The sequence below is a fragment of the Falco biarmicus genome, chromosome 6, assembly GCF_023638135.1.
Source record: "Falco biarmicus isolate bFalBia1 chromosome 6, bFalBia1.pri, whole genome shotgun sequence".
In the NCBI taxonomy this organism is placed as follows: domain Eukaryota; kingdom Metazoa; phylum Chordata; class Aves; order Falconiformes; family Falconidae; genus Falco; species Falco biarmicus.
The window spans coordinates 47,376,027-47,403,450 of NC_079293.1; the positions used below are offsets into that span (position 1 = coordinate 47,376,027).

The following is a 27,424-nucleotide window of genomic DNA, read 5'->3' on the forward strand; positions in this document are numbered from 1 at the left end:
TCTTTACTTTTGAGTTACTCCTCTTTGCAAAACCTCTGTGGGCATCTTCTCAAAGTTAAGTCCCAGGCAATATTTAGTTCTTTTAAAGTGCAAATTCCTACTTTTCTTAGATATAAACACACACACCTTACACACCCCACATAAAAAAAAACCTACCCAAAAAGAATAAAAAAACCTCCTTTTCTCTATTTTTTTTTTTTTGCTGCAGATTCTTGCTGCCAACCTCCAAGTTCCATAGTTTAGTCAGCTCCACTATCTGCTTTCTCCTTTTCCCCTCAAAACAATAAATCAACTAAAGCAAATCTTAATTCCATCCAATTACAAGTTGCCTGGGGTTCCCAGTGCCTCAAACTCAGGATCACAGCATCACCCAGGCTGGAGGGAAGCTCAGAAGGTCTCAGTCCAACCCCCTGCCCACAGCAGGCTCAGCTGTGAGCTCATACCAGCTCACTCAGTATCCAAATCAGGTCTTGAAAACCTCTAAGGATGGAGACTGCACAAACTTTCTGGACAATATGATCCACTGTCTGACTGTTCTCAAGGTTGGAAAGTGTTTCCTTATACACAGCCTGAACCTCCTCATTTCAACTTCTGCCCAAAGCGTCTCATCCTCCTACCACACACCACCATGAACATCCCAGCTCCATCATTCTGCCGATTGTGTTTGCCCCCACAATAAGTGCTGGGGATCTGCTGTTAGGCCTCCCTGAAGCAGACTCTTCCCCAGATTGAAGTCCCTCAACTCCTCCTCATGGGTCAGTACTCCAGCCCTGCCCAACCTGGTAGCCCTCCATCAACCCTGCTCTGGTTTGTCCACATCTTTCCTTGGGAGCAGATGTAGACTAATGAGTGACAAGTAAAAGGCTATCTATAATCACTTCCCTCCCTCTGCTGGCCATGTTCCTATTAATGAAGCCCAGGATGCTGTTGACTCTGCTGCCAGGCTACACTGCTGGCTTGTGGCTCCATCCGTTCTCTCCATAGTCAAGCATCCATAAAAAATGCTGGAATACCTTGGATTAAGTCATTTAGAAAAGATGAAACAGAACCTTTGCCCCAGAGAAGCCCATCAGTGTAAGGGGAGGTTTCAGCTACTCAGCTACCTTTACAGTATCTACCACCTCCTATGGATAGGATCCCAGTAGGTGTAAATTACACAAGTGCCTCCTGTCTCCCTCCAAAGGCTCTTGGCAAGGAAGTAACCTTAAAGTGTAGCCAGGAGTAGGGGTTAGGAGGACATAGCCAATTAAAAAAATGCCACTGTTGCAACAGCAAAGGATATCCTTAAATTTTCCAGGATCAGACTGAAAGATTTGGATCACTAAACAACATTAAAGTACTTTCACACTGTCATGTGTGAACTTATCACCTTTTAATTAAAAAAAAAAAAAACCAAACAAAAAACCAATGCACAACAGCATCATTCAGATTTATTTCTTGCAACTAGTTTTCTCCTTAAAGGGCATTGCATATTAGTCTATTTTTGGAGGAATGCTTTTTCACAACAGGTCTGGATGCAGGGTAAGTTCTGGGACCACAAGAATTTGAAAGTAGCTACGTGCCAAGAAGGGGACATTTCAACAGGGGAATTAGAAGATGCTGATCCCCCTCCTTCCATAAAGGTACAGAAAATGTAACAGATCTTTTTCTGTACAGTGGTATAACCACCTAATCACTCTGGTCAGAACTTGAGAGAGTCTTCATATATTTAAGTGTCTCCAGGTCTTTCTTTCTGTCACTCAGATGCAGAAATTGTGCCCACCATCTGTGGGTGTCTGCAATTAGAGACAGCCCCAGCATTTAAGAGGGCACATGTTCATACACCAGGTCAGATTTTGGCTTTGGCCCCAAAACATTTACATACTCCTTATCACACCTCTTTCACCTTATTTATACAGCAGATCAGTCTGGTGTGACTTTTCCAGTTCAGCTACTTTTTAAGTAATTCTGTCAAGTAGTTCTCAGTTTTGAGGTGGACTTCAGCAACACAGGTGTTGCCTCTGGAGATGCAGGGCCTCCAACTTATAACTGCATCTGGTCTCTCCAACAGCCTATCAAGAGCACATTACAGCCAAGTTCTTCAGTCACTGCACAAAGCTTTCCTACAATTTACCCAGAGACTCCACAGAGTATACCTGAAATATCTAAATTAGCAGTTTGTGCTCCAGGAAAAGTCCTGGCTATGCACTACACCTATGCAGCACAACACCTATGCAGCACAACAGGGAGCACACAGCTCTTCAGTACAGGTGACTGAATTCTCCAGCTATGGATGAACCCTGAGGGACAAACTTCCCTAGAACAAAGGATCATCATAAACCAAACCACCTCTGCTCCAGAAGCAAGCCAGTGTCCTGACCTGTTTGCTCTAATACACATAAAACTATGCCCCTTCACCAGGTATAGTAATGCTTCTGTCCAAGCTGACACTGTCTTGACCACCTCACACATAACCACCTACTCCTGCAATTTTTCCATTCCTTCACTTGCAGTTTACTGGGAGGGCTGGTTTGGGGAACTAAACCATTTAAAAAAAAAAATCATCTATTCCCTTCTTGGGAATAGTAGCATGTTCTCAGCTGGTTTAGTTCTCTGAAGTAGCTCACCACAGGGTCAGGTGAGTGCAAGCACAAAAGATCACTAACCAGAGGGCAGGAGGGGGTGGAGGCAGCACCTGACTTGGATTAATTTAACTTGTCAGAGAGCTGTAGCCCCAATTCAGGACAGATAGAAATGTTGATAGCATGGCAGCACACCAAACAGCCTTCACAGTGACACACAGTTGAAGTGCAAAGCTTAGCAGGCTTTTTTGAAATATTTCTACAGAACTCAAGCTACAATACTTACTTATTTAAGCAACTAAAAGGTTTTAGGTGGTGCTCATGAACCAAAGAACATGTCACATTTTCCTATCACTCCCAATTTAAAACATCAAAGTTGCTTTCACCAAAACACAGGCTGAAGCCAGCAGTCAAGAGCACCCTATGTCAAACATTCCCAGGTTGCTACTCATTAACCAGGGGAGCCACACACAGGGATGGAGCAAAAGAGAGCAGTACACACACATATACCGGAGAGCACAGGTGCTTAAGAGCACACTCTTTCCAAACTTCATTATATTTAATGAGGAAAAAGTACACTGATCAAGTAATTGCTCAAGGTCAGGCAGCCAACATAACAAAAGTGTGGCTAACCAAAGTCAAAAGAGCACAGCAGTTTGTCAGAGCTAACTTGGGCTGATCCAGAGCTCTGCCTTCCCCTTCACATGCCACAGGGCAATGAGCTGGATCTGCTGGCCGATCCAAGTGAAAACCAGCTGGGTGGGGGAGGGGGGAACAAACCACAGACTGAATGCCTCTCAAAACCAGAGCCAACTCAATGCATGCCCTGTATAAACACTAAAGTTAACAATAGGTACTGTCAGTGTCACCCATTCTTGCCCTCTCTCTTTTAACAAAAATGCATCCTAAAGAATCCTTTGGAGTCCCAGGTTTCCTAAAAACACCACTAAATTTAAGCTGAGATCTCTAGAAAACTGAAATCTTAGGAGGCAGTGCATAGATGTAGTGCCTTTGACGAGGATTAGCCACCAAAGTTAAGTCTTCATTTATGCATGTTCAATTTTACATTATGATGTTCTATTTTTTTGCACTGAAAATATGCTGGCAGAACATCACTAGCAGTGAAATTATCGAAGGCACAACAATAAAAACTATGTTCTTTTGTGGTTTAGTTTTGCTTGTTTCTTTGTTTTGGTGGTTTGATTTTTTTCAGATTGCTTGAAACTAGTATCTTTTCATTCTAACCTCAAGATAAATCAGCTTTTTTTTTTCTTGCAAACTCTCCCATCATACAGTATAGGTAAAGATATAGTATAGGTAAACACATTAAAAGCAAAAACATTTGCATACGGTTTCTTGTTAATGCTTGCATTGTTTTATATTTATTAAGCCCAAACAAAGCCTACTCATCAGGGAACGAGAAGTATGCATACAGTTTTCAACACCACTCTAGATGCTCTGTCCCAATTATTTGGCTAATAAAGCTTATTTTCTTGATCCCTGCCCCTGCTTTTGGCTTTATATGAGTTTAAAAAGCCCATTTATGTATGCTTGTTCCCCCTCCTTCCCCAAATACCTCAGTCAACTAAGAAATGTCTTTCTCCTATCCCTTTCCTCCCCCAAGCAAATACTGTCATCAACAAAAGATGGAGGCACCCAAGTTGACTTTTCCCCCCTCCGGGAAATTCAGTTTCTTTGATATGTCTTCTAGATTATTTTAAAAAAATAATCTTCAACACCTGTTCAGAAAACTGTTAGACCAGCTCAAGAGCAACAGAAATGTGTGCTCACATGAAACCTTCACTTTTTATCCCTGTCCACACTTCCTCCTGCTGCCTTTTCAGCTGCAGCTTTATCACATGTGGCCACTGCTACCAGGAGATGAGGGAACACTGCCTCATCATCAAAGCAGCAGAGAAAGATGCATTCGTTTCTCTTTCAGCTACACTAGTTCTACAGTTCACTTACAGCAGCAAACACAATAGCTTGCAGACATATTTCCAGCTTGGCAGTGTAGCTGCCAAAGAGGGCTTTATCCCTATAAAATTTAAAAAAAAAAAAAAAAAAAAAAAAGCACTGAAAAGAGGTCTGTATCACCAATGCTTGGAAAGAGTTACTGCAGGAGAAAGATGTTCCAAGGACAGCTGCTTCACTGCCTTTAGAGCCACAAGTGTTCTTGCGATGTGAGGGAACCAAAACAGTGATCTGAAGGAAGCTCAGCTGGAATACTGCCAAGGCAAAACTAGATAAGAAAGGGAAATTAGTCTTGAGAACTCCAGGACTGAGGAACCGCCAGCACACAGTCTCAGTCCTTCCCTCGACTCCCATCCCAAAAACAACTTTCAAAGCCTGACCTCAAGCTGGCCCAGCCAATGTCACATTTCCACAGTATGTGCTGAAAGCATGTGGGGGGCTGGGGGGGAGGAGGAGCAGAAACAGAAAGAAATCCCCAAAATAGTTATTTTGCTTTCAAGGACCCAAAAGTTAGAGAAATGTGACCATGTATACACACACCATCCACTAGTATCAATACACAGACCCACTTTCAGAGAACTAATGCAGGTGGAATAGGGAAACCTTTATTCTCTCACACAAGAAGAAGAGACAGCAAAATAAAAAATTGGCTGTCACAAGAAATTCAAAACACAGTATTCCTTCAGGAACAAAGTCAACTAATTTTATACAACCACCCCAAAAACTCAAGGAAAAGGGCATCAAGAAGGTGACAAAGGGCACACCTAAAATACAGGAATTCTTCCTCCACCTCTTAAAAGGGAACAAGAACATTGCAGCTGCAATATGTGAACTGTCTAATGCATTAACTTGAGCTGCATTTTACAAAGGATTTCCAGAAACGAATCTGAGGTCAAAACTTTTGTCTACAAAGGAAATTAGAAGGAAATTGTAGGAGATAAAACACAGCTTTAGGTTCTGGCAGTTGTCCAGCTTTGTTCATTTTAAGAAGAAAAAAGTGCCTTTGGGGGCTGCCACATCCATTACTTCAGTCAGGACTGTATACAGCACACTGTACATTTACTAACCCACCAGACCCCTTCGCTTGCCCAGCAGATTATCCATCCCCTCAACATGAACTGCATTTTAGGCTAATTACATTCTTCTATTAGATTTTCCAGCTAAATGTTAAAAATTTCTGCTATATCAAATACTGAAGAGGAAATAAAACTTTTTTAAATATAAGAGCCACTCTTTGGGAAACAGTTCAGATTGTATGAAGTGATTTCATTAAATACACTTCTTTTAGTACAGACTATCCAATTTATTCCCGGTTATGGAGTATGAATGATCCCTGTAGCAACTGTCTGCAGCAAATAAAGCACATAGCACACAGACAGTAAAGACTCTCCATTTTAAAAGGAGTAAGCTCGGTGCTGCAAGTCTCACCTAATGAGGGGATGGTGGGCCAGTGCTGGCCAACAAACCATCAGGCAGCCTTTCCCCACCTTTGCCCTCAATGTAGTCATATCTCTGTCACTCATTCACTGCGTTACACCAAACACATCTTCAAGACTGCGTCCAAACTACATCTTTTAAATAAAGCCTGCACTAGCAAAGCAACACAAAATATATTTATTCTTTTGAGCGTGTTTGTCTTAAAAGTATCTGTGCAGTTATATATCAGGAGTAAGACAGAGGAACAGCTTAAGCTCCAAATCCAATGACAATTTAACTCAACTGTCACTGAGTTTGTAAAACATTCCTCATTTGAGGAAGATTTTCTTCACTTTTTAGAAGGCTACAGAATTGCCCTAAACCCATTTCAACTGATGTGAGGAACTGTTAGCAGCTGTCATTTCAACAGTGCATCTTCTATCTTCTACGGCAAATTTACTCAATAGCAATTTTAAGACTCCTGTTGGTGAACAGAGTGATAACAATGCTACTTGTACTTCTTTCTTTAGAAGTGCTAGTGAATTAGTGTTGCCTCTTATCAGGAAAAACTTGAGTGCTATTAGCATAAAGCTTGCAAAAATTAAACAAATTCTTACTGTTTCTTTGACAACTATATGTAACAGAAAGCAAGAGACACAGATATTCTGGTTTTATGAGACTCGCCTCAGCAATTCACCCAGAAGAGCACTTTATGAAATTCTTTGTGTGTCTTTTTACCACTTAACTAACCAGTGCACACAGGAGATCCACAGCCTCTAGAACTAGTTCCTGGTGTCCAATCCGTGAGATACCCAAGTCTTCAAGGTCCTGGTGAGAAATCTGTAACAGCTGTTCACCATTTATCTTCTCCCGTTCAAATTTATGGACATACTGCTGCAGGCAATCATCCAGGCCTACCAAAACACAAAAAGATAAGGGGATGTGATTACAAGTTTCTGTCTTTTCTTCCCCTTCCCCCCCAACTAAACAAGCAAAAAAAAAAAAACCAAAAAAACAAAAAAAAACCACCCTGTGAAAGGCACAAATTGCAAGTTCATACAACATACAATGCCAAATTAGGAAAGAAAACTTGCAATGTGACTGAAGTTGTACTACAGGGGCATACAAACAGATCATGCAGGTTTATGTGCATCGCTGGGTCATCTAAGTCAATGCACAACCCACCTGCACTTTGTGGATCAAGCTCAGCAATGAAGAACATCCCTTTGGTATCGACTTAGGCAAAGCTATCAGGCAGTATGTATAGACTCAGCTGTCACAGTAACCCAAAATCCTGAAGGGCAACCAAACAACCACCACCACTACAGACAGAAAAGAAAAAAAAAAAAAAAAAAAAAACCCACACCACACAAACACACACAAAAACCCACACCAAAAACAAAAAAAAACCCAAGACAAGAACAAAGATCTTGCCCAAAGTCTAGTTAAATGAACAAAGGTACAAAACCAGATAGTTCCCCATCCACTTTTATAAAAGGGCTGAATTAATTATGAGAGGAAGATGGAACAATCAAAGGCAAAGCAATCAAAATTATGTTTGGCTCAAGTATTATTCCCTTGATTTACGAGACCCTGCAGCTTCCTGAATCAGCCATTCCTTCCCCTTGCTAAGGATTAATGGCACATACCTATAAGAAATCTAATTCACTTTTGTATCTACAAAGTATTTTTAAAACAGTTTTGTTTTATCCAGGCAATATCCCCAAAACCCTCACTTTAAATTGTGTGATTCTATGATCCAGTTCTCTACAGTATCTTTTTCCCAGTGATTACAGAAAGGATTTCTGGTTTTCATTTTGCTTTATTTAACTAAAATTCAGGTGTTAATCCTGTTTTCTTCTGTATTCTACTAATTTCCTCTGTTCTTAAAGATTCTGTGAGCAGCAACAGTCTGGGGAAAAAGTTGGATGGATGTGGTACTTCAAAGATGATGCAGTACTCTTGATGCCCTGTTCCACTTCAACTTACTAGCTAGAGCAAAAGAGATCCTAATAGATCTGTTTTGTAGTGATACCCACATTCACTAAAAATAGTTGACAACAGCAAAAACTCAGGTTACACATTCCACATTTACTTTGTAGCATCCACAATAGCTACATTGTTTGACGATTCAGTTGTAAAAAAATTGAACCTTTAGCTGTATAAAGGATGTTTATTCACTACCCTGGCTCAAAAGGAAGCCATTGAGATGGACAGGATGTCGAATGCTGCAGATGAGAAATACGAACAGCATCCTGAACTACAAGGAAACGAGAGCCAGAAGACCAGCACTCAGTTCCACTCATGAAGCTGCAGTAGCAGCCCAGAAAACAAGCACTCCCAGCACACTCCACTGCCAAGAAAACATTTGAGACTAATCACAAGGGGGGTTCTAGGAATCACATGAAACATATTCCTTTCATAACAGTGACACAGGCAGTCACTGCTGCCTTGCAGTGTCTGGTCACAGCAGATCTGTAGATTACAGACTCCCAAAGGCACAGGCTTACTTAACACACATCACTTGCCTTTATAACGCTCGCTCAGAAATTAATAAGGACAGGCACTCTGGAACTTAACAGTCACCCCTTTACATGACTCTGGCAAGCTTAATTGTTGCAGTACATCAAAATCTGGCTGAACAAGCTTGACTCCTCCACGTGCAGAGCTAACAGTGTGCACAGCTTGATTTTCAAGCATAATTATGAATGAGAAAACCCCCATGCAAGATGAGCAGAGTCTCCCAGGGCTACAGTTGTTTGGGGTACACTCTTGTTTCTTCCCATCTGTCTTGGCAAGGCCACATAAATTTTGAAAATTGAGCCCAGTGTTCTCTTTCCCACAGGCACCAAATTCTCCCTTAGGCTATACAAACTCTTTTCCCAGGAAAAATAATAAAAAGCCTGGCCTTCATTGTTTAACAATTTATTTTTTCAAAACAAGTTCTCAACCAAGGCTGACATGCAGTACACATATTTGGCATTCCCAATTTTTAATGCTGTCTTGCAGACCACTGTTTCCCATCATTTACCATTGTAAGCCCATAGTTTCCATTAAAAATTACACAACCACCTAAAATAAAACACTTTATTCAGCATGCATTGAAGGTTTTTTGGGGGGGTTGTTATTTTTTTGATGCAGTGTTGCTTTCACCTACTGTCAAAACTTTTTGTTTTGCCTCAACTTCCTAGATTCTCATTCCATGCTAAGACATGAGATTCACAAATATAACCCCCCCCAACAAATAAATACAACTATGACTTTTAGCTTGCCTGTGGTTGTTTTTTGGGTTGTTTTTTTTGTTGTTGCTTTTTTAATTCATGCTTGCCTGTTCTTGAAAGTCTCTTACAATTTGAACAGCTACCTCAACAAATATTTTTTTTCCATAAGGGTCCTTAAAAACAATAACTCTACCATCACGCTGCAAGACTGTATTTTATAAAATATTACAAAGTCACACAAATGTTAATTCAAAACAGCCAACACAGAGGCACAGCCGCTCAGCTAGAAATGTATTTAAAATTAAATGACCAAAAGTATGCAAAGCAGGAAGTGAAGACAGACCCACACACTCATGGCAAGCATTCACTAATGGTTTAAGATGAGCTTACTAACATTAGTGTTATTCTTTTTACTAAGAAACATATGGGAAAATCTTAAACATTTTAATTGAGATTGCAATCACATTTATAGACTATTGTTTAATTTTCCATCGTAGAAATGAAATGTTTGATCATCATATGCAAACCAAAAAATTCCTTTCCCTCTGGGAGAAATAGGAAAAGGGAGGAAAAAAGTTCAATAAATTAAATAATATTTAAAGTTAAGTTTAAAAAGTTAGCACTCAAATGCCACTGGGTAATCTAAATTAAGTGCTCATTTCTTCCTTCTTCCAAACATCTCAGTTCTTTCCATGCATTTTTCTCTCAACTTCAGAGCCTCACATATACTTGGTATTGCCCATTAGGAAAGCCTGGATATTTCTGAGAAATTTAGATGAATTAAAATCTATAAAAATCAGCCTGCATTACTCAGAAAGATGCTTTCTTACATGCCAGGTCATTTTCAGTAGTGCATTATTAGCAGGTTCAAGCCAGAAAATAGTTTTCTCTATTTCCAAAAAAATACAGTGAAGACTGACATTCGAAGAGATATCTGTATTTATCTCCTTTAGCCTCTGAAAAGCCCTTCTGAATACTAATCTATTAATTTTACACTCAAATTGTGTTTAAAAAGCATTTGTCTCAATTGCATGTGAGAAATTTTTATGTTACTCCTTGCACATACATCAAAACTATGCACAAAAGGTAACATCCTTCCTACTTACAGAATTGTTAAAGAATGAGGGAAGATAGAAATAGCAATTGCAGAAACTTACCCAATTTTTACAACAATAGTAGTGGTGATTTAGGGAGGAGGAAGAGAGGGAGAGAGACTAGTCTGGTTAGCATTATTTGTATCGTGAAAACCCTTCTGAGAAACTGCAGTGTAACTTGAACAAAACTCCCACCAAGATTTTGGCAGGTGTAGAGATGTGCAATAGATCCTAAGAACTGTCTAGACTTTTGGGTCTAAAATAACCTTCCACCACCATCTAAAGCACCTCAGAAGACATTCAATACCTTACATTCATACAAAAACATTAGGACAGGGCTTACACTTACAGATTTGCTCTGTTTCCAAGATTAAGAAAGTTATTTTGAATAAGAATTGGAGGGGGGAGGGGGGTTGGTGGCGTCACAACTTTGAGGGTGTTAAGAGGGTGGCCTGGGTTTAATCCATAACTATCAGTTTACTATTCAAAGACAATGAACATTTCAACTGTTGATAGATGTCAGCCATTCAGCAATGACATATCCGACTCCCAGAGCACTACAGACGTGTTTTACAAGTAAAGTCATTATGTAGTTTCATGCTTTTTGGTCGACTTCTGTGCTGGACACTACCAAATAATTTACCTACCATAAAGCAATAAAAACATGTAAGTAACATTATGGCCACAGGTCCAAAACCAGCTGACTCACCACCTCTTCTTTCCTCCCACGAACCCCACTCTTCCTCACTCTTTTCTCTTGTGAGACCCCAAAGTCTACATATTCCAACACAGCAGGGGCTGGGGGGACAGACAAGGGAAGGAACTGAGGAAGGAACAGGGAAGAGGAACTGGAAGGTGACAGGGATCATTTTCCACCAGTTTCAGGAACTTGAACAGATTCTCAGGACAGCTCATAAAATGCCAAAGCTGGCATGAGGAAGCAAGAAGAGCACAAACCACTTGAACAGAAGAACTGACAAGTACAAGACCTTTTTCAGATAGCACCACCACAGGGATCATTGCTCAACACAACATTATTACTATAAACATGGACTCATCTCTGTTGGGTGACTAAAACTGGCAGCACCTGGTGTCTCAGGGTAGTGCCAAGGTTCAGCTACAACCCTCAGCCCACTGAGGGGCTCCCTTGGACCTTAGCTGGGACTGCTGAAGCCTTCATGCCTCATCACCTTAAACACATTAAAACATTGTAAGAATCTGACCTTCCCACATAAAAAGTCACTCAACTCTTGTCTCCCTTCAGGGTCTATTTAGTTGTCACTTTCAGTCTCCAAAGACTCCTTGCACACATCAACTTCAATCCATCCTCCCAAGCCTTGAAAGATCATCAATTCTAGGAAAATCTTTGACATACCCCACAGTACATGCCATTATACTATCATTTATATTCCACCTCATTTTATAACTCTTATAGTGATAGCCTCCTCCCTTCATTTCCTCCATGTATTTCTAGGACTGGAAGAAACTAGTAAAAGCAGAAGAGAATCAAGGCAGCAAATGAACACTACAAATAGAAAAGAGCTACTTCATAAGCAGGTGAACCTGTTAACATCTGAGAAGGCAAATGAAAGTGAGAAAAAAGCATCTGCAAGACAACTGTGAAAAGCTGAAGCAGCTCAGTAGGACAGGTACAGGGTAAAAAGGAAAAAAATGATAAGTTCAAGGAGAAAACAAACACACTTTTAATATAGAATACAGTGGGAAGGTTATTCCACTGTAACACTAAGAATGCCATTCTTCTCCTGCAATATTACAGACCAGAGGCAAGGATGACTTTAACAAAGGAATGTAAGGTCCTTTAAAAAGATGATGATAAGTCTAGAGCAGTCAGTGAAAAATCTAAAACTGTAATAATTTGACCCTAGGTAAGAACTGACTTTCTATGACCCAGATGGCTGATTGTTCCTTGACTATTATTATTTTAGCATTTATCTGTCCACAAGTTTTCAAAACAAAACTTCAGTTACCAGTTGGTATGAGCCACTTTAAGGCCTTAGCTTGCCAAAAAAAAATAAAATCCTTCAAGAGATCTTTGAATTACTGTCAAATGTACAAAAGTAAAAAAAGCTTCCTCATTCATTTTTTTAATCCAGGTAGTCTCATAATCACTTATAACAAACACTACCATCATCTGAAGTACTAACCATTTTTTTTTTTTAAAACACAGAATTGAAGGGCAACAGCTGCTTAGCATCAGCATCACAAAATGCATTCTGCATAAAACAGCCTGGTCATGAAATAATTCCTCCTCATGCAGTCAGTTGTAAACAGAAATGTGGAAGAGTTGCTTAACCATCTGCATCTTAACCAAGCAGGCACTGTCAGTCGCCTCACCAGGCATTAGGTCTGGCTTTGCTGAGGACAGCCAGAACAGTACAGAAGTTTGTCTGTCCTCCACTCCATACTGGGATGGAACCAGACAAGGCTGGCCTTGCCCGCCAGCAGTGATGCAAAGGGCAGCTCTCATGAGGGTCACAGAAGGACAGAGGGAAAGGGCGAAGCCTTCGACTTTGATAATGACTGCTTTACTGTCCCCTTGGTAATCCCCTATGACTGGCAGTTGCACAGAAAGCCTTTTGCAACATGTTCCTATTTTCAGTATTTCCAACTAACATATTTAGCCTGGAAAAACAGACTACACACACACGCATTCACACTACCTCAAAATAAATCCATTCGTTCCATTCAAATCCATCCATAAATCCCTTCCCTTCTTTTGAATACAAAACTGAAAGCTTTGACTTGTAATAAAAGAATTGGTGGGTAAATTTCGGTTGTAAGCCATCCTGACCAGAAGGGCTATGGAGTCTGTGTTTATATTTTAGTCACTCCGTAAGAATGCAATCTCAGATGGACAGGCCTTCCACCGTGTTATACCTTTTACCAGTCCTCCCTACAAAGCCACTGATTGAGAGCATTCCAGCAGTACCCATTATCGTGCTCCAAGACTGTAAATTTGAGGACAACTGTAAGTCTCAACACTTCACAGGGTAAATCATCAAGGATGTTAAGGAAGAGTCAAAATAGCTTTTGTCCACATGCTTGCCGCACCCTTCCAAGAACTCCAGCAAGTTCGCGAAGCCAGACCTCTCTACAAAAACCAGAAAAACGCACTCAGATTCCCCTCACAAAATATTTTCAGGAAACTAAGCAGACACTGAGTAAGTAAGAGTAGAGTCCTTACAGAAGAAAAGTTTGTAGGGAGGATGGGATAAAGGCCTATAAAGCCAGAAGTTGTACAAAAAAAAAAAACAAACAAACAACCAAAACCCAAAGAGCAGTGATTGTACATCATCTCTTCCAAAACAGGAGTTTGAGAGCCAGTGAAGCTAGCATGTAACGGGTCCAAACAAAACAGTGATTCTTCACACAGCAGTAAGCAGCAAATGTTCAACATCCATAAGGGTTCAGAAGGTGAACAGGTTCATGAAAGAAAATGCTGCAGAAGTCAGTCATGGTGACACTGAAAGACTCAGAGCTGAAGATCTGAGGAAGCCTTCAGAAGGAAACAGATGATAAATTGTTTTTCCTGTGATCCTCCCTAACACATTCCTTTTTGTCAAACATTCAGGATGGGACACTGAGCTAGACAGACAGCACAGGACTTCCACAGCTGTGCCATACACTGCACCAAAATGTAGATGGCAGCTTCCTTCCACTTTTGCCATAAGACTTAAGCAAATTATCTCTTTGCTAATGAAAGCTACTACTGGTGTTAATGTTCACTGTAATAGTGACACAAGGTTTCACCAAAAATGCAAAGGGGGGGGGGGGGGGGGGGGGGGGCGCACACCAGGGGCAGGCAGGGGGAACAAAAGCTAAACACAAATTGGTATCACCATTCAGTATTAAAAGCCAAAAGGTATAATCTAAGCTTTTTGGGACTGACAAAAACAAGCACAACAAAAATAGGCCCTAGTAATACTAGAAAATAGATCACAGTGAATCACAGAACTGCTTTTCTGGGTTGTAATCCAGCTTGAGATACTATCAGCAAGTGGGAATTTGCAAGAGTGAATTATTTCATAAATTGTACCTTCAGTTGAAAATGAGTAAACTTGCATCAGGACTGCAAAAATGTATTTTACATGAGTGAATGTAACATACAATAAACTGACATAAAAGCAATTCTCTAACAAATGAAAAGTTAATGGTATTTAATTCCAAAAGCATTTCAGTAGAACCCAAAGTTCAGTTTTCTTTCTTTTTAATAGCTCTTTTTCAGGGAACTCATGAAAAAATGGAGGTAGAAGAAGAGAAACTTATTTCTACTTTTTATAGGGAGTTTCTTATTATGACATAGCTTTAAGGTTTCAAATTAAAGGCAAAATTAAAGTGTAATGCTATGGAAATTGAAAAGTGAATTGTGCTGGCATGCCACATTAAAAAAAAAAAGACACAGCATAATGACATACAGGTTTAACAAGAAAAATCTCTCTTTATAAAAGAGATACAAGCATAAGGACACAGCCCAATCATACCCTACTACACTGAAAAATAGATCCCTATGCCACAACCACAGAGAGACAGAAATTAAAGCCTTTTTCAATTTGACAGGGCATTCTCCCTAGACATGATAAAGTAGAGTTTATCAGGAAGCAAACAAACAAAAAATCTTTTGTATTACATTCCCACTGATTTGAAGGCAGGTGAGTCAGAATACATACTCCATCGTGTTTTCACCTGCAGAGCTGGACTGGACATGTGTGCACACCTGTGAGCCCCTACTGCAGATACAAGCCTATAACCTGACAGGGCTTTGCTGTTAATGTCACCCACTGCCCTGAGAGAACACAATTAACTTCACCTCTGAATATTCAGCCATAAATAGGGGTTGAAATTTTGACTTGACTGGAAGGAAGAGGGAAGATAAGATATTGTTCAGGACTTACCACTAAGTTAGACTCCACAGTGCCACCCCAAACACTCATCTTTGGAAAATGGGTTTCCAAGAAGTAAGAATGGTAACTACAAACAAGGGCTCATCTCCAAGACCTCAAATACCTGGCAGCATGATATCTTGCTGGCAGTATTCAGCTGTAACTCTTTGCTAGTCTCAGCCCCCACCAGAACAGGACTGCTGACCAGAGAAAGATGAAGGATTTAAAAAAAAAAAAAAAAACACACACACACACAAAAAACTGATGCACTTTTTTCCTGCTGATTTTGGTGTACATCCTCTGTCTGCATCAAAAATTTAAGTTCCATGTGATGAAGTAGCTTCACAGAATACAACATTCATGCTTTATTTTTCTTTTAAGAATCAACTACATCACTCACTGACCAGCTATGCTTCACAAGAAAAACAATCTTTCCATGCTTTAACAGATTTTGTTTGGCAAACTAGAAAAAAACACGAGATGGAAGCAGAGCATATCCATATGTTCTCTGCAGACAGACTTGGCACTCTAAATTTCAAGAGAACATGTGATGAAAGCCAACATTCAGAAAATGCATGAAAAACATTAAAACAGAGATCACACCTGTCCTGGGCAGACAAGCCCAAGTAGCTTCCTAGCCAATACCACAACACGTCTTCAGGGACACTGCTGACAACATCCACCCACCCCAACCCAGACTTCACAGTAAAAACAACATCCTACTTGTTGCATGATGCAGCTCGCATTCATCCGCTGAATATACTGCAGCATGAGCAAGGCAACACAAACCAAATAAAATGGCAGTATATCTTAGCTGTAATGAGCCACTTTAATCAACGTTTATTGCTCAAGTAGCACCTAAGAACTACTATGAACTCCAAACTGAAACAAGAAAAACATCTCTTTGCCCAATACACTGATACATCCAAAGGTGTGCTTATTTGTCTGTTGGTTGCATTTAAAATAACTAATTAAATGGGTTCAGAATGGCTCTCCACTGACACAGAAGCACTGCCAGCAAGTATGACCCAGATCTTGTTATTCTTTTTCACCTTAAATTTTTACGATTATATCTAGCAAATGACTTATCCTCCACCAAAAAGTTGTTTTAAACCCACAGAGCTTGGCACTGCATGCTCTAGTAGACTACTGCAATGGCAGAAAAAATTCTCATTAGTTACTAAAAGAGATTGTTCTCAAACTAATTCATTCAAGCCCTGTTGACAGCCATCAGGTCCAAGTGAACATACCCTAGTGTTTGCCACAACCTAATAAAATCATTTTGCTGGTGAAAACATGACTGACAGTGTCAGCAAATACAGAGCTTTCAGCATGGTAATCATCAATGTGACTTTAAAGTCACACGCTTGCATGAGGGGAGGCAAAAAAGGCAATTAAATGGCTGCAGTGAGAGAGAGATGCAACAGGATTTTTACAAGATCTAAAAATCACTGCCAGCTCCTTCCTACACCCTAGAAAACAGCCTCTCCTGTACAGAGCATATGGGATGACTACCGCAAACAAACCACCCATGGGCGTACCACAGCATTTGTTGCTCCTGCAACTAGGTGGCAACAAGAACTCATGGCCACTGTAATCAACAAGGTAGGTTGCCATTTCATCTTCAGGCTGTCCAACACCCTGACTCACTCCCTCAGGAGGCCACACACAGGAGAACAACATGACTCCAGAACATTTCCTTCATCCGTTCCCAGATGGCACAAAGATGCCTAAATGGTTACTGCCAACTCACTTTGACCCAAAAGCAGTGTAAAGCTCCTCTGCACCACCAGAGACTGATTTGTCCCAGCCACTTAACATCAACATCTTGACAGCTGAAGGCAAGCTGCACAGATGCCTGCGCCTCAACCACTGCAGTAGGACCTTTATAAGCTCATCATCAGCAACAGCTTCAGTAGTACAATGAGCTGTAAACTGCCAAAGGATGTAGGACGACACAACCTGGTCTGCCACCTTTGCTGTGGAATCACTGCAGAGAACAAGGGCAGAAAGTTGCAGGGGGGTGGGGAATAAACAGCCAAAAGTGGTACAACCGTGGCCAACAAAGCCTATGTCAGGGACCTGACTTGTACCTTGCGAGACCCCCTATGCTGCCCCTCACTGGAACAGCTGCAGACCCCACTTAAAGAGGTCTATTTTCTCACACTCATTAACAGCTCAAAGAGAAGCTCAAAACAAATCTTGTTTCTGCTACTAGCAGATACAGATGTTCTCACTAAATCAATGCAACCACAGAAAAATACATTTCCCAGAATTTTCCAACTCACACAACCATGCTGAATTTGTTGGGTGGTTTCTTTTTTATACCATTATTCTAACACACACTTTTTACAGAACTTTTACTTATAAAAGCTTTTAAAACCACTTTACCATTTCACTTACAGAAATATAATAGCACTGAACCTAAAATGCTTGCTGTGGAGTCATCCACAAGATTACAGGAACCAGTTTGGGGTTTTTTTTGGTTTGGGTTTTTTGTTTTTTGTTTTTGGTGTTTTTTTTTAATGGAAGCAATTTAATTTTGTGTTGCTGTTGTAGTTAAATACATATTGTAGCTTAATCCATAGCAGGAATATGTAATCATTTAAGTCCCCAAAGGCAAAAACTCCAGAAACTATGGAAATTATGGAATTAGGCCACAGTCCACAGATCATGCTGTATGGCTGAAGATCACCTCTCTAGTCTCATTCTTCCCGTCGTCCATCCCACTCCTCTCTCCAACATCCTGATCTCCTCCTTTCCCACCTGCACAATACTACCACCCCCTTGCCAGAAAACCTTCTATGTCCTATCCATAGGAAAAGTGGTGACAGAAAGCCAAAACAGAGGTGATGAGGGGCCCCACCAAGTGTTCTGGCTGCATCTGAGCACCTTCTCGAAAGCACAGCAGTGCACCAAGAGAAACACTGCAAAAAGCAGGCTGGACAAGCTCTGTGTTGTGGACCAACATACACCAACCATCCCTGAGACACCAGTGCACAGCCTAGCAGCAAATGACACCATGCAAGGCACAGACTTGGGGAAATATACTATTATAGGTGACACACAGGAAGAATGTTGAGAGAGATGTTGCAGGACTGTATTTGGCACTGTTGACTTCCAAGATGCAGACATATGAAGTTAAACTTAGCAAGAGGCAGCTCCCCATCACTGTACACCTAATTCCATATTACTGTACTTTAAAGTAATTCACAATCAAATTTAAAAACAATTTTCACAAAGCAACAGACACGGGAGCACTCCTGGACAATTTAATGAGCCATTTCCCTCACAGTTTCATAATTTCAGTTGTAATGTTAATGCATTCACAGTAACAGATAGTTCACATCAGCGTCACCACAAAAGGAAACTTCAAGGTGTCAAAAATTCAAAGCTGTCTGAATGAGGAAATGTTTCTGCTTCACAGCAAGTTAACCTCAGTAAAATAGAGCCACCTGTATTTCCATCTGTGTTATCTTTTGCCTACTGACACTTCTAAGCAGTGCTTCTTCAGTTCATTGTTCTCATGCATTTCACAATTCTTTGTCTACATGGCAACACTGATTTCTTACATATAGTCAGTTTTTCCTCATACTAAGGGGTTGGGGTTTTTTTCTGTGCCATTATCCCTTTGTTTTCTAGAGTTTTTTTCTAAAGAAAAAAATGTTACTTTCAAAGCTTGTTTTAGCAAAATACCTTTTTCTTTGTATGTTAGCTTTTTCATACAAAGCAAATCAATAATTTTAAAAAATATCATTCCTATGCTTATCTCAGTTAAGCACAAATTCAGCAGCTGAAAGGACATGGAGAAAATTGGTCTGCTGATCCACTTTGTAAGGACCATATTTCTCCCTCATCCTGGATACTACTAACTCCCAATTTCATTTATATCAAACTTCACATTAGCCACGTTACAGCTATACAGTAACCAAGGGTGAGGACTATCCAAATTGAATTTTAAATAAGGCTAAATAGTTAACATTTGTTGAAGTGATAAACTAACCATTTAACAGTCCTATTTGTAAGAGTACTAAGCGGACAATCTCCCCTTAAGACTGAGTTCTGTATTTGCAAAACAGATGCATCAAGGGATGAAAATCCCATAAATGGTTTGCATTCTTAATGTCTGACACAATGTAGTCCTTAGGGAGTGCACGTGTATGTGGGAGATCGCATGCAGGCTCTTTACAACGAGGCCCTAATCCTGAACCTGTAACATTACTTTAGCTACCAAAAATAACCCAGTTCTGTTGCTGTATTAAGAGCAACGATCAAGACGTCACCTATTAACTTCTGCATTACTGATCGGTTTGTGTTCCTGCTTCCCAGCAAATAGTTGTTCTTCCTCACTCTTCTTGGTTGCTTTTTTTATAAGTAAACCCCACATACTTCTTGTACACTTATGTTGATGATTCAGAGCATATTGCAGCATCCTGAATGTAGATCCTGCTTTAGCTACCCCAAGCACATTATCACAAGGATATGACTATTTAGTTGGACACTAACAACACGATGTGTCTGTTAACAATAAAATCATAGCCAAAACTCTTCCATCTAATGTCCCTAGCCTGGGTTATTAAGACACACCACAAAGTGCAAGAGCAGGGGAGGGATGACTGCACTTACTATTTACATATGAGTAAATCACAAAAAGTGTCTGAAACAGGTGAAAGGCTAGAAACAGACTAGAATATCATCCCAAAAACAGCAGGTGCAATCATTTTTGCACCTGCTTTTTTAAAGCAAATAGTTTCACTCCAATTTATATTTCTAGAGTCCCTTAGACATTAATTTCTTATTTTTCTTCTATTTACTGCTCCTCTAGTTACCTTTCAAATAGCGCTAAAAAAATTAACCAAGCATTCTGATGGTACTCGGGGTTTTATACAGTCCGCTATCAACTATTAAAAACTACAGTGTGGTTTGCAGATCAGTATGAAAAGCAGAAATAATGAGAAATGGTAAATGTGAGGTTTCAGATATATAGATATAAATAGAGACCCCTATGCGGCTCTGTGACTAACGTTATACTTGAAGAACAGGGTAGAAAGAACAACTAAGATATTTCACAAGCTCTGAAAATTCTCAAAGCTTTGCTGGTCCTTGAAATACAGATTTGGAAGAAGCCTAGCCACTCCATTTTAACAAGTCTTACTTTCAACATAACTTTCCAGAACAAAACTGACACATGGTATGTTCTCCTCTTCTGATCCTTCAAGCAAGTTATAATTACCTTCATCACAGAATGGACTTACTACAGCCATTAATTCCAAACGTGTAAAAGGTTACAAAATTCCTTAAAAAAAAAAAACCAAAACTTTTTTTTCTCTCTCTCCCCCTATCCCTTTCCCATCTTTAAAAGTTGTATCATTTTTGTAAAAGTGCCATCTGATGGGTATAAAGGCTGTATGAAACTGAAAGGCATGGAAACCCAGAAGCAGCAGTTTGGCCACCAATAAAAAGATATTACTTAGGATACTTCTAGATTGAATGTTTTATTTAGATACAATTATTTGTTTGGTTTGATCAACTTAAAGCTGCCTGAGCAGTCTCTCTCCTGGATGCACACTTTATCTTAAGTATTACAGAGCCTTATTTCCAAGCTACCTAAACAGATCTAATACCTTCAGGCCAGAGCTTATTTCCACAGCTTGGACTTCTTTCTGCAAGTGAATCTGCCACATGGTTAGTACCATGTAGTAAGCTCCAGTTAGTGATCAAATTTTCAAACTTCCAAATCATAAGAAATTGCTGCTCACTGTGCCCAAGGATCTATTTGGAAATGGAAGTTCAGAAGTAATACTTCTGTGTACTACTTTGTAAGGGGAGAGAGAACATGCAACCAGGTCAACACTTTGCAACCCCTGAGAGTACTCCTATTTGTTAACTAGGTAGCAATGGACTTTTAGAACAGTGTTTTACAGAAGCCCATTTGATGGCTGTTCATCTTTGTTCGCTTGCAGGCACTGTAGTGACCTTATTTACACTCAAGTTATTCATTACATCTTACAGAAGGTGTGGAACAGCAGGGAAAGGTAATTGATGAGGAGTTTCTTTCCTAAATTGAAAGCATTAGTGACTTTTAAAAGTTATCAAAACAGCAGCAAAGAAACAGTGTCACACAAATACTCTCTCTTCATGGAGACTTGGCTTCATGCCCCCAAACTGAGACTGCTGCTAAGAGGATGGCACCATCGCCATGTGCTCTCTACCAGAGCGTCTAGAAAAACTCACCACCTCCAGTGGTGCCCTCTGCACAAGTAATGGAGGCCTGTAAGCAGAAAGCTGTGAAGTACCAATTTATTTCCAAACTGTCACCACACAGGCTACCAGACACTTCTGTCCACTGCCTACCATTAGCTGGAAAAGAATGAGGGCTTCCCACCCAAGGACTAACGCAATTCATCAAAACATTTGCTGCTCTTCGACACTTCTTTAAGTATATTCTTTACTGAGGAGGTGAGCACAAACTCCTCTGAAAACTGTTATGAAACAGCCAGGAGACAGCAAGGCTGCTCCTACCCAAGTAAGACCAACATGACAAAATACCTGGGAAAGAAGATCATGTAACAGGATATTACAGGGAATAAAGGGAAATACAGCCACAAGAGGAAAGATGAGAAATTAGTTGAAAATTTCCATTTGAGATATTGACCCAGCAGAGACCATGTAACTGACCTTTAAACAGTCACACTGCATTAACTATAGTAAGCACACAAATACTTTGCATTATTTTCCTATCAGTGTTTATTTCAAATTGACATAAGTAGCATTGTCTCAAAAGCAAGCAATCCATTTAAGAGTATTATGGCCACATAACAAACAGGGTGACACCAAAGTCTTCTTATGCCCAAGTTACTCCCTCTAGATATCCCATCCCACTCACATGAAATAAGACATTTATTTTACCCTCAACATTTTCAATTTAATAGATATAAAACTATCATCAATCTCTTGGTCTGAGACACTAAACTTCCAGCTACTGTTTCCCCCTCTCATGCACACACACTAATCCGGCTGAAAGATGCTGGAATAAGAGCCACAGAAACACGCATTTACTTGCAGACCAAATCTAACAGCAGCAGCTCACACCCTCTTCCTAGAGGGGGAACTGGCCAGCCCTGAGACGCTTTGGGACAGAGGGGACAGACCAGACCCCCCACCCAGCTGCACTCTCCATCTCCACACCAAAACCTCCAGCAAGGAAAGCCTTTGGAGATGACTGCTTACGTAGCAGAAGTCCCTGGCAAAGGAACAGCCCAACTTGAAAAAGAATCAACCCACCCCACTCAGAGACAAAAATCAGAACTTCATCCCACTTTATCCAGAGCCAGACTTCTACCAGCCCATACATCCCATCATCAAGCTTCTGCCCATCTGGTTTACTGTTGCTGACAAGTTCTTCACAACAGCATGGATAAATACTCTTCCACAGGAACAAAGTGGAAGCACAGAATTCATTCACAGGCAATATTAGTATTAATTACAGTAATTACACACTGACTACAAGCAACACAAAAGCACTATCCCTTTTGAAGCATACTTCCCAAGGTGGCTGCCTCCACAGCTTGTCAACTTTAATATGTCAGGCCTCTTCCATGGGGAAATCAGGTCAACACCTTTGCAGTAAGAGTAATTTTTTATCGTCCCTATCAAGTGGGGGGGAAAAAAAGGGGTGGGGGGTGGGGGGTGTTGCTGGCCCTAAAAATAAATACTATCCTGCAACAGGTCAAGCATAAATTTCTACATTTTCTAAAAGCAGTAACAGTACACTCTATATTAATTGTTTGTGTGTCTAGCACATGAAGCCTCTGTGCCTGATCACTTTATGTGGTTAATATGGTGCAATAACCCCCCGCCCTAGGGCCTTCATCTCAAACATGCAATTAAGAGCTTGCCTTTTAAAAGTTTCAAGGGTTTTGTGGTTGAAGGAATAGTTCATTAGTCACAAGAGCTCCTTTTCTTGAACTCTAGTAATTAACACTCTGATGCCTGTTCCCACAATGGAAACAAGAAGGAACATTGCAAAACTGCCTGCCTCTTGGCTCCCAGGAAAAAATGGGGTGATCCCTTTAATTTGGTTTGGCTGCCTCCTCACACCACCATGTGGAACTGTTTTGGCTGATTGCAGCAAGGTCCATTACACACACCTGCCTCTCCTTTGTGTATGCACCCTTGTGAACACTGTGATTACTGTTACACCCATGAGCTAGTCAGGGAGCAGTTTGCTGTAAGGCAACAGCTGACTTAGTTGCCAGATAGCCAGCCTTTCAGATGACAACCTCCTACACTGTTATGAAACATTTGTGCCTAGCACCTTACAGTCTCACAGCCACCAGGAAGCCATAAGTACAGGCACATGAGAATCACCAGCCATCAGCAGCTGCTAACCACATAAATATGTCGTAGCAAGCTGAATGACACTAACAGAGAACTGCTGATGGTGCAATACCTCTTTCCATCACAGACAGATCCTCAGAAGTCACTACTGGATTCTCCTAGGAGACACTGTCATTATTCGGATGCATGCATTATATCATGTTAAAAATCCCCACAACGTTTACAGGAGAAATTCTGGTTTCTTAGAACTTTGTTTGCATTAATTTATATAGCACATCAGAGTCCCTTCCATGAGCCAGGACACACAAGGAGCCTCAAGACCAAAGAGCAAAAATCCCAACCCCTGCCCAAAGGGATGTGAAACAGGTGGAAGAACATAAGACAAGAAATGACACTCCACCCTGCTGGGACAAGCAACCATTTCACTGAACCAGCCATGGCCCTTCAACTCCAAAGGGCTGGGAAGGTTGATGCCATCACAGCCGACAGCTTTTTTGAGGAGAGCTTCACAGCAATGTGACAAGGATTAGAAAGCTTAAAGGTATTCACAAAGTAGCCATTGTGTTCCCACCAACAGCTGAGAGAAGATGAGCAGAGCAAAGCTGGAAGGCCTGGCCACAAAGGTCTCAGAGCAAGAGCAGCCAGCATATATTGGAACCAATAAAGGCAAGCGGGGAGGGGTGGGAGGGGGAGAAAAGGCTGATACAGTCAGCACACCTAGCTAAACCAAAAACCCCCAAAAACCCCCAAAAACCCCCAAAAACCCCCAAAAACCCCCAAAAACCCCCAAAAACCCCCAAAAACCCCCAAAAACCCCCAAAAACCCCCAAAAAACCCCCAAAAAACCCCCAAAAAACCCCTGATAATGTTGTCCCAGTGACAGGACAGACCTGCATTGAGGTACCCAATACAACAGGCATTTTAAAGCATACCACTGAAGCATCTGAGCTTCCTTTGAAAAGACTGTCAAAAAAATCAAGGTGATTGACTGCTCAGTTGACAAACCACATCACTCAGCTTCTTCATATTTTTACAATTGCTTTAAACATCTAAAGCAATTGCTTCACAGAATTAGCTGCCTGACACATTTTCAGTATTCCACATCATCTTACAACACTGAACCTCAGAGTTCATTCAAATGCAACATCCAATTGTAAGAAAGCCAAAGGCATCTGAGATCAATGGTGGCAAAGCTGACTGAGGGCTCTGTCTGAATCATACACAAGTCCAAAAGACCACCACCAACCTGATCAGGAGCCCTACCTCCTTCCCAGATGTAAGGTAGGGCAGCGGAGGGCAGCAAAGAGCCCCTTGTTTTTTCATCCACTCCATCTCACATCCCCACACAGTATTTTTTGTGATTGTGGAGAGGCAGGAGCATGGTCAGATATTCCACCCCTTAGTACAGTGGCAACAAGGTATTTCTGACTCTGCGGGAGTTCCAAACAAGTCTTCCTGATACTTTTAAGGCACAGTAAATCACTATTAGATACTTGTGGGTATTTGGTTCGACTACTTGCCATTCAGTTTATAGCAACTTGCTTCTTTCTTGCAAGATTTCAGCCAAATTGGGTTTTGTTTTGTTTGGTTTGGTGGATTTTTTGAAAGATCTGTTACAGAGTACAACTTTAGTAGCACAGCTTCCAGGGAGCATGTAATTCCTAGGTGCCAGAAGCATCTCTAGGGAGGGCCCTTGCATATATGGCTAACAGAGCTAGCTAGGGGAATGCTGCAGGCAGAATGAAAATATAGTTTAAGTCTTAATAGAAAACTAGTCCTCAAAAGTTAACAGATTTTTGAGAACACCCAATGACAAGAAGAGAATACTAAAGAGCAAAATTATTTCAGTAAAGCCAAAAGAGATAATTAAGTTCCCAACTACCATTTCAACATACTTTTAAGCCTTAGGAAGTTGAGAATGATACTGGACAATATAGTTACATGCATTATGCTCAATTATACATGGGTAAAAAACCACACAGTCCATTCAGTATTCTGCAGCAACCAAGCCACATTGAGTAAAACCTGAAAGCGTGCACACAAGCTGACAATCTGAGAAATCAGTACTTCTGTGAATGACAGCTCAACAAAAGTCTCCAGGCATGCCTAGCACAGGATTGACTCTACTGGACTCTGGAATTCTTCTCCATATATGCTGCCCTGAGAAGCTAGCAACCTCACTACACTGAAAGCTGACACAGTGTTGCTAGTGGTACTCTGGTCACACCCCAGTGTCCAGTTGTCAATTGCCTTGTTTCAAGAGACAATTTTATACACCAAGGATGCTCACTAGCTTGGAACCTAGGCACCATGAAGCGGTTTAAGGCAACAAAATACGAAACAGCTTCCCAAAATATTCCAACAGCCTTAAATGCAGCCATGCTCTATTTTCTTAAGGAAGCATAGTTTTTAAATTAGCACACCCCCTCATTTGTTGTTATGACTTCCTGCACCTGATGGAGAAAGGAGGATCCAGTAACTACAGCACTGAACCAGGGCCTGCAAGTTTTCTTCTGCTGCTCCAGGTATCATGGGTTGGACCCAGTTGGACATTGACATGCTTTAATGCCCAGGATACTCAGAGACCTACTCAGTAGTCAATAGAGCCCACAGCATGATTCAGCTCACCCTGGAGCAGACACCAAGCACAAGATCTGCTGAGCTACCCTCTAGGCTCCAGTGACTATAACATAGTATATGTTATACTAGGTATCTCTCTCTGGCTAATTTAGATGTCTACACTCATGTCTTAATTCTGATTTCAATGCCACCCACTGTATGACCAGAGGCAAGCCACTTTCACCATACACTCCACAACACACAGCGATAAATGAATGGACACTTGAAGTAGCACAAACAGATGTTTCAGGAGTTTATAAGCAATACAATTGCATTAGGGAATTAAAACAGCCAAGACAACCACACTAATACTGTTTCTACTACATAGATAATCTACTTCAGGTTACTTGGACCTACACCATGTAAGGCAGGCACACCCAAATTCCCCACAATGTTAATTTCTTATCTTTAAAATGAAAATAACAGCAAATTCCTACTGAGAGGCCTGCTGAAAAAATAAAGACTACAAAGCACCAGGGACACTGCAATAATGGTGCATTAAGGTTACATCAAGCTAAGAATTGTGTAAGGCACCAAAAGGACACTTCACCAGCCCCCAGAGACTTTGTCTCTCAAGGCTCTACTCCAATCATCTCCTCTTGGTACTTCTAAAATCTGAATAAAACTAGCCAGCATCCTACCAGTCAGCATCAGTCTGACACAAATACTCTAATAGTAAGCAGCAAAACATTATAGAAACATGAAACTATCACAGAAGTAACAATAAAAATAGATCCCCCGCTGCCTGCAAGTACCTGCTGTGGAAGCACAGCAGCCACCTCAGTCCATTATAATGCTCTAGCTTCAGCACTGCTGCATCAAGCCCACACCTACCCTCCCAGATAAGCAAGGAATCTCATTCTCAGTCAAGCAGGAATATTACATGTTCCTCCAAGATTACTGTTAAATCCTAATCATAATTAAGGGCAGACTGTGTTAACTTTTTTTTAATGTGGTGATGTCTAACGTGTTATAGTGAGATACAACAAAAAAACACAAGAAAAAAATTATTGGCAGGTTTGATTTCCAAGTTCTTGTCTTGATCACGGATTTATTTATCTAGCGTTACTGTCTGAAATAGTGTGAAGTATGTATAGTTATGAAGGATTTTTTAAAAATACAAGGAAATAGCTATGATGCTTTTATGTTTACACAGGGATGATATTTCACAAGATCTATAATATTACATCCTCTGGTGAGTACAGCCTAAGTCCAAATACTACATGGAATACTACAAATTTTCAAGAAGGAAAAAAACCCAAACACACAGAATTTATAGCATATATATCTTTTGTCTC

At 40.6% G+C, this 27,424-nt stretch overlaps 1 protein-coding gene across 5 annotated transcripts in view; it reads right to left on the reverse strand.

Moving 5' to 3' along the window:
- The window catches only part of CNKSR3 (CNKSR family member 3), a 59,053-nt gene that overhangs the window by 22,730 nt on the left and 8,899 nt on the right, over nt 1-27,424 (reverse strand). For all 5 annotated transcript variants that reach the window (XM_056342687.1, XM_056342690.1, XM_056342688.1 and 2 more), the window contains one exon: nt 6,702-6,865. In XM_056342687.1, the coding sequence (XP_056198662.1) occupies nt 6,702-6,865 (164 nt within the window). The remainder of the gene's footprint in view (nt 1-6,701; nt 6,866-27,424) is intronic.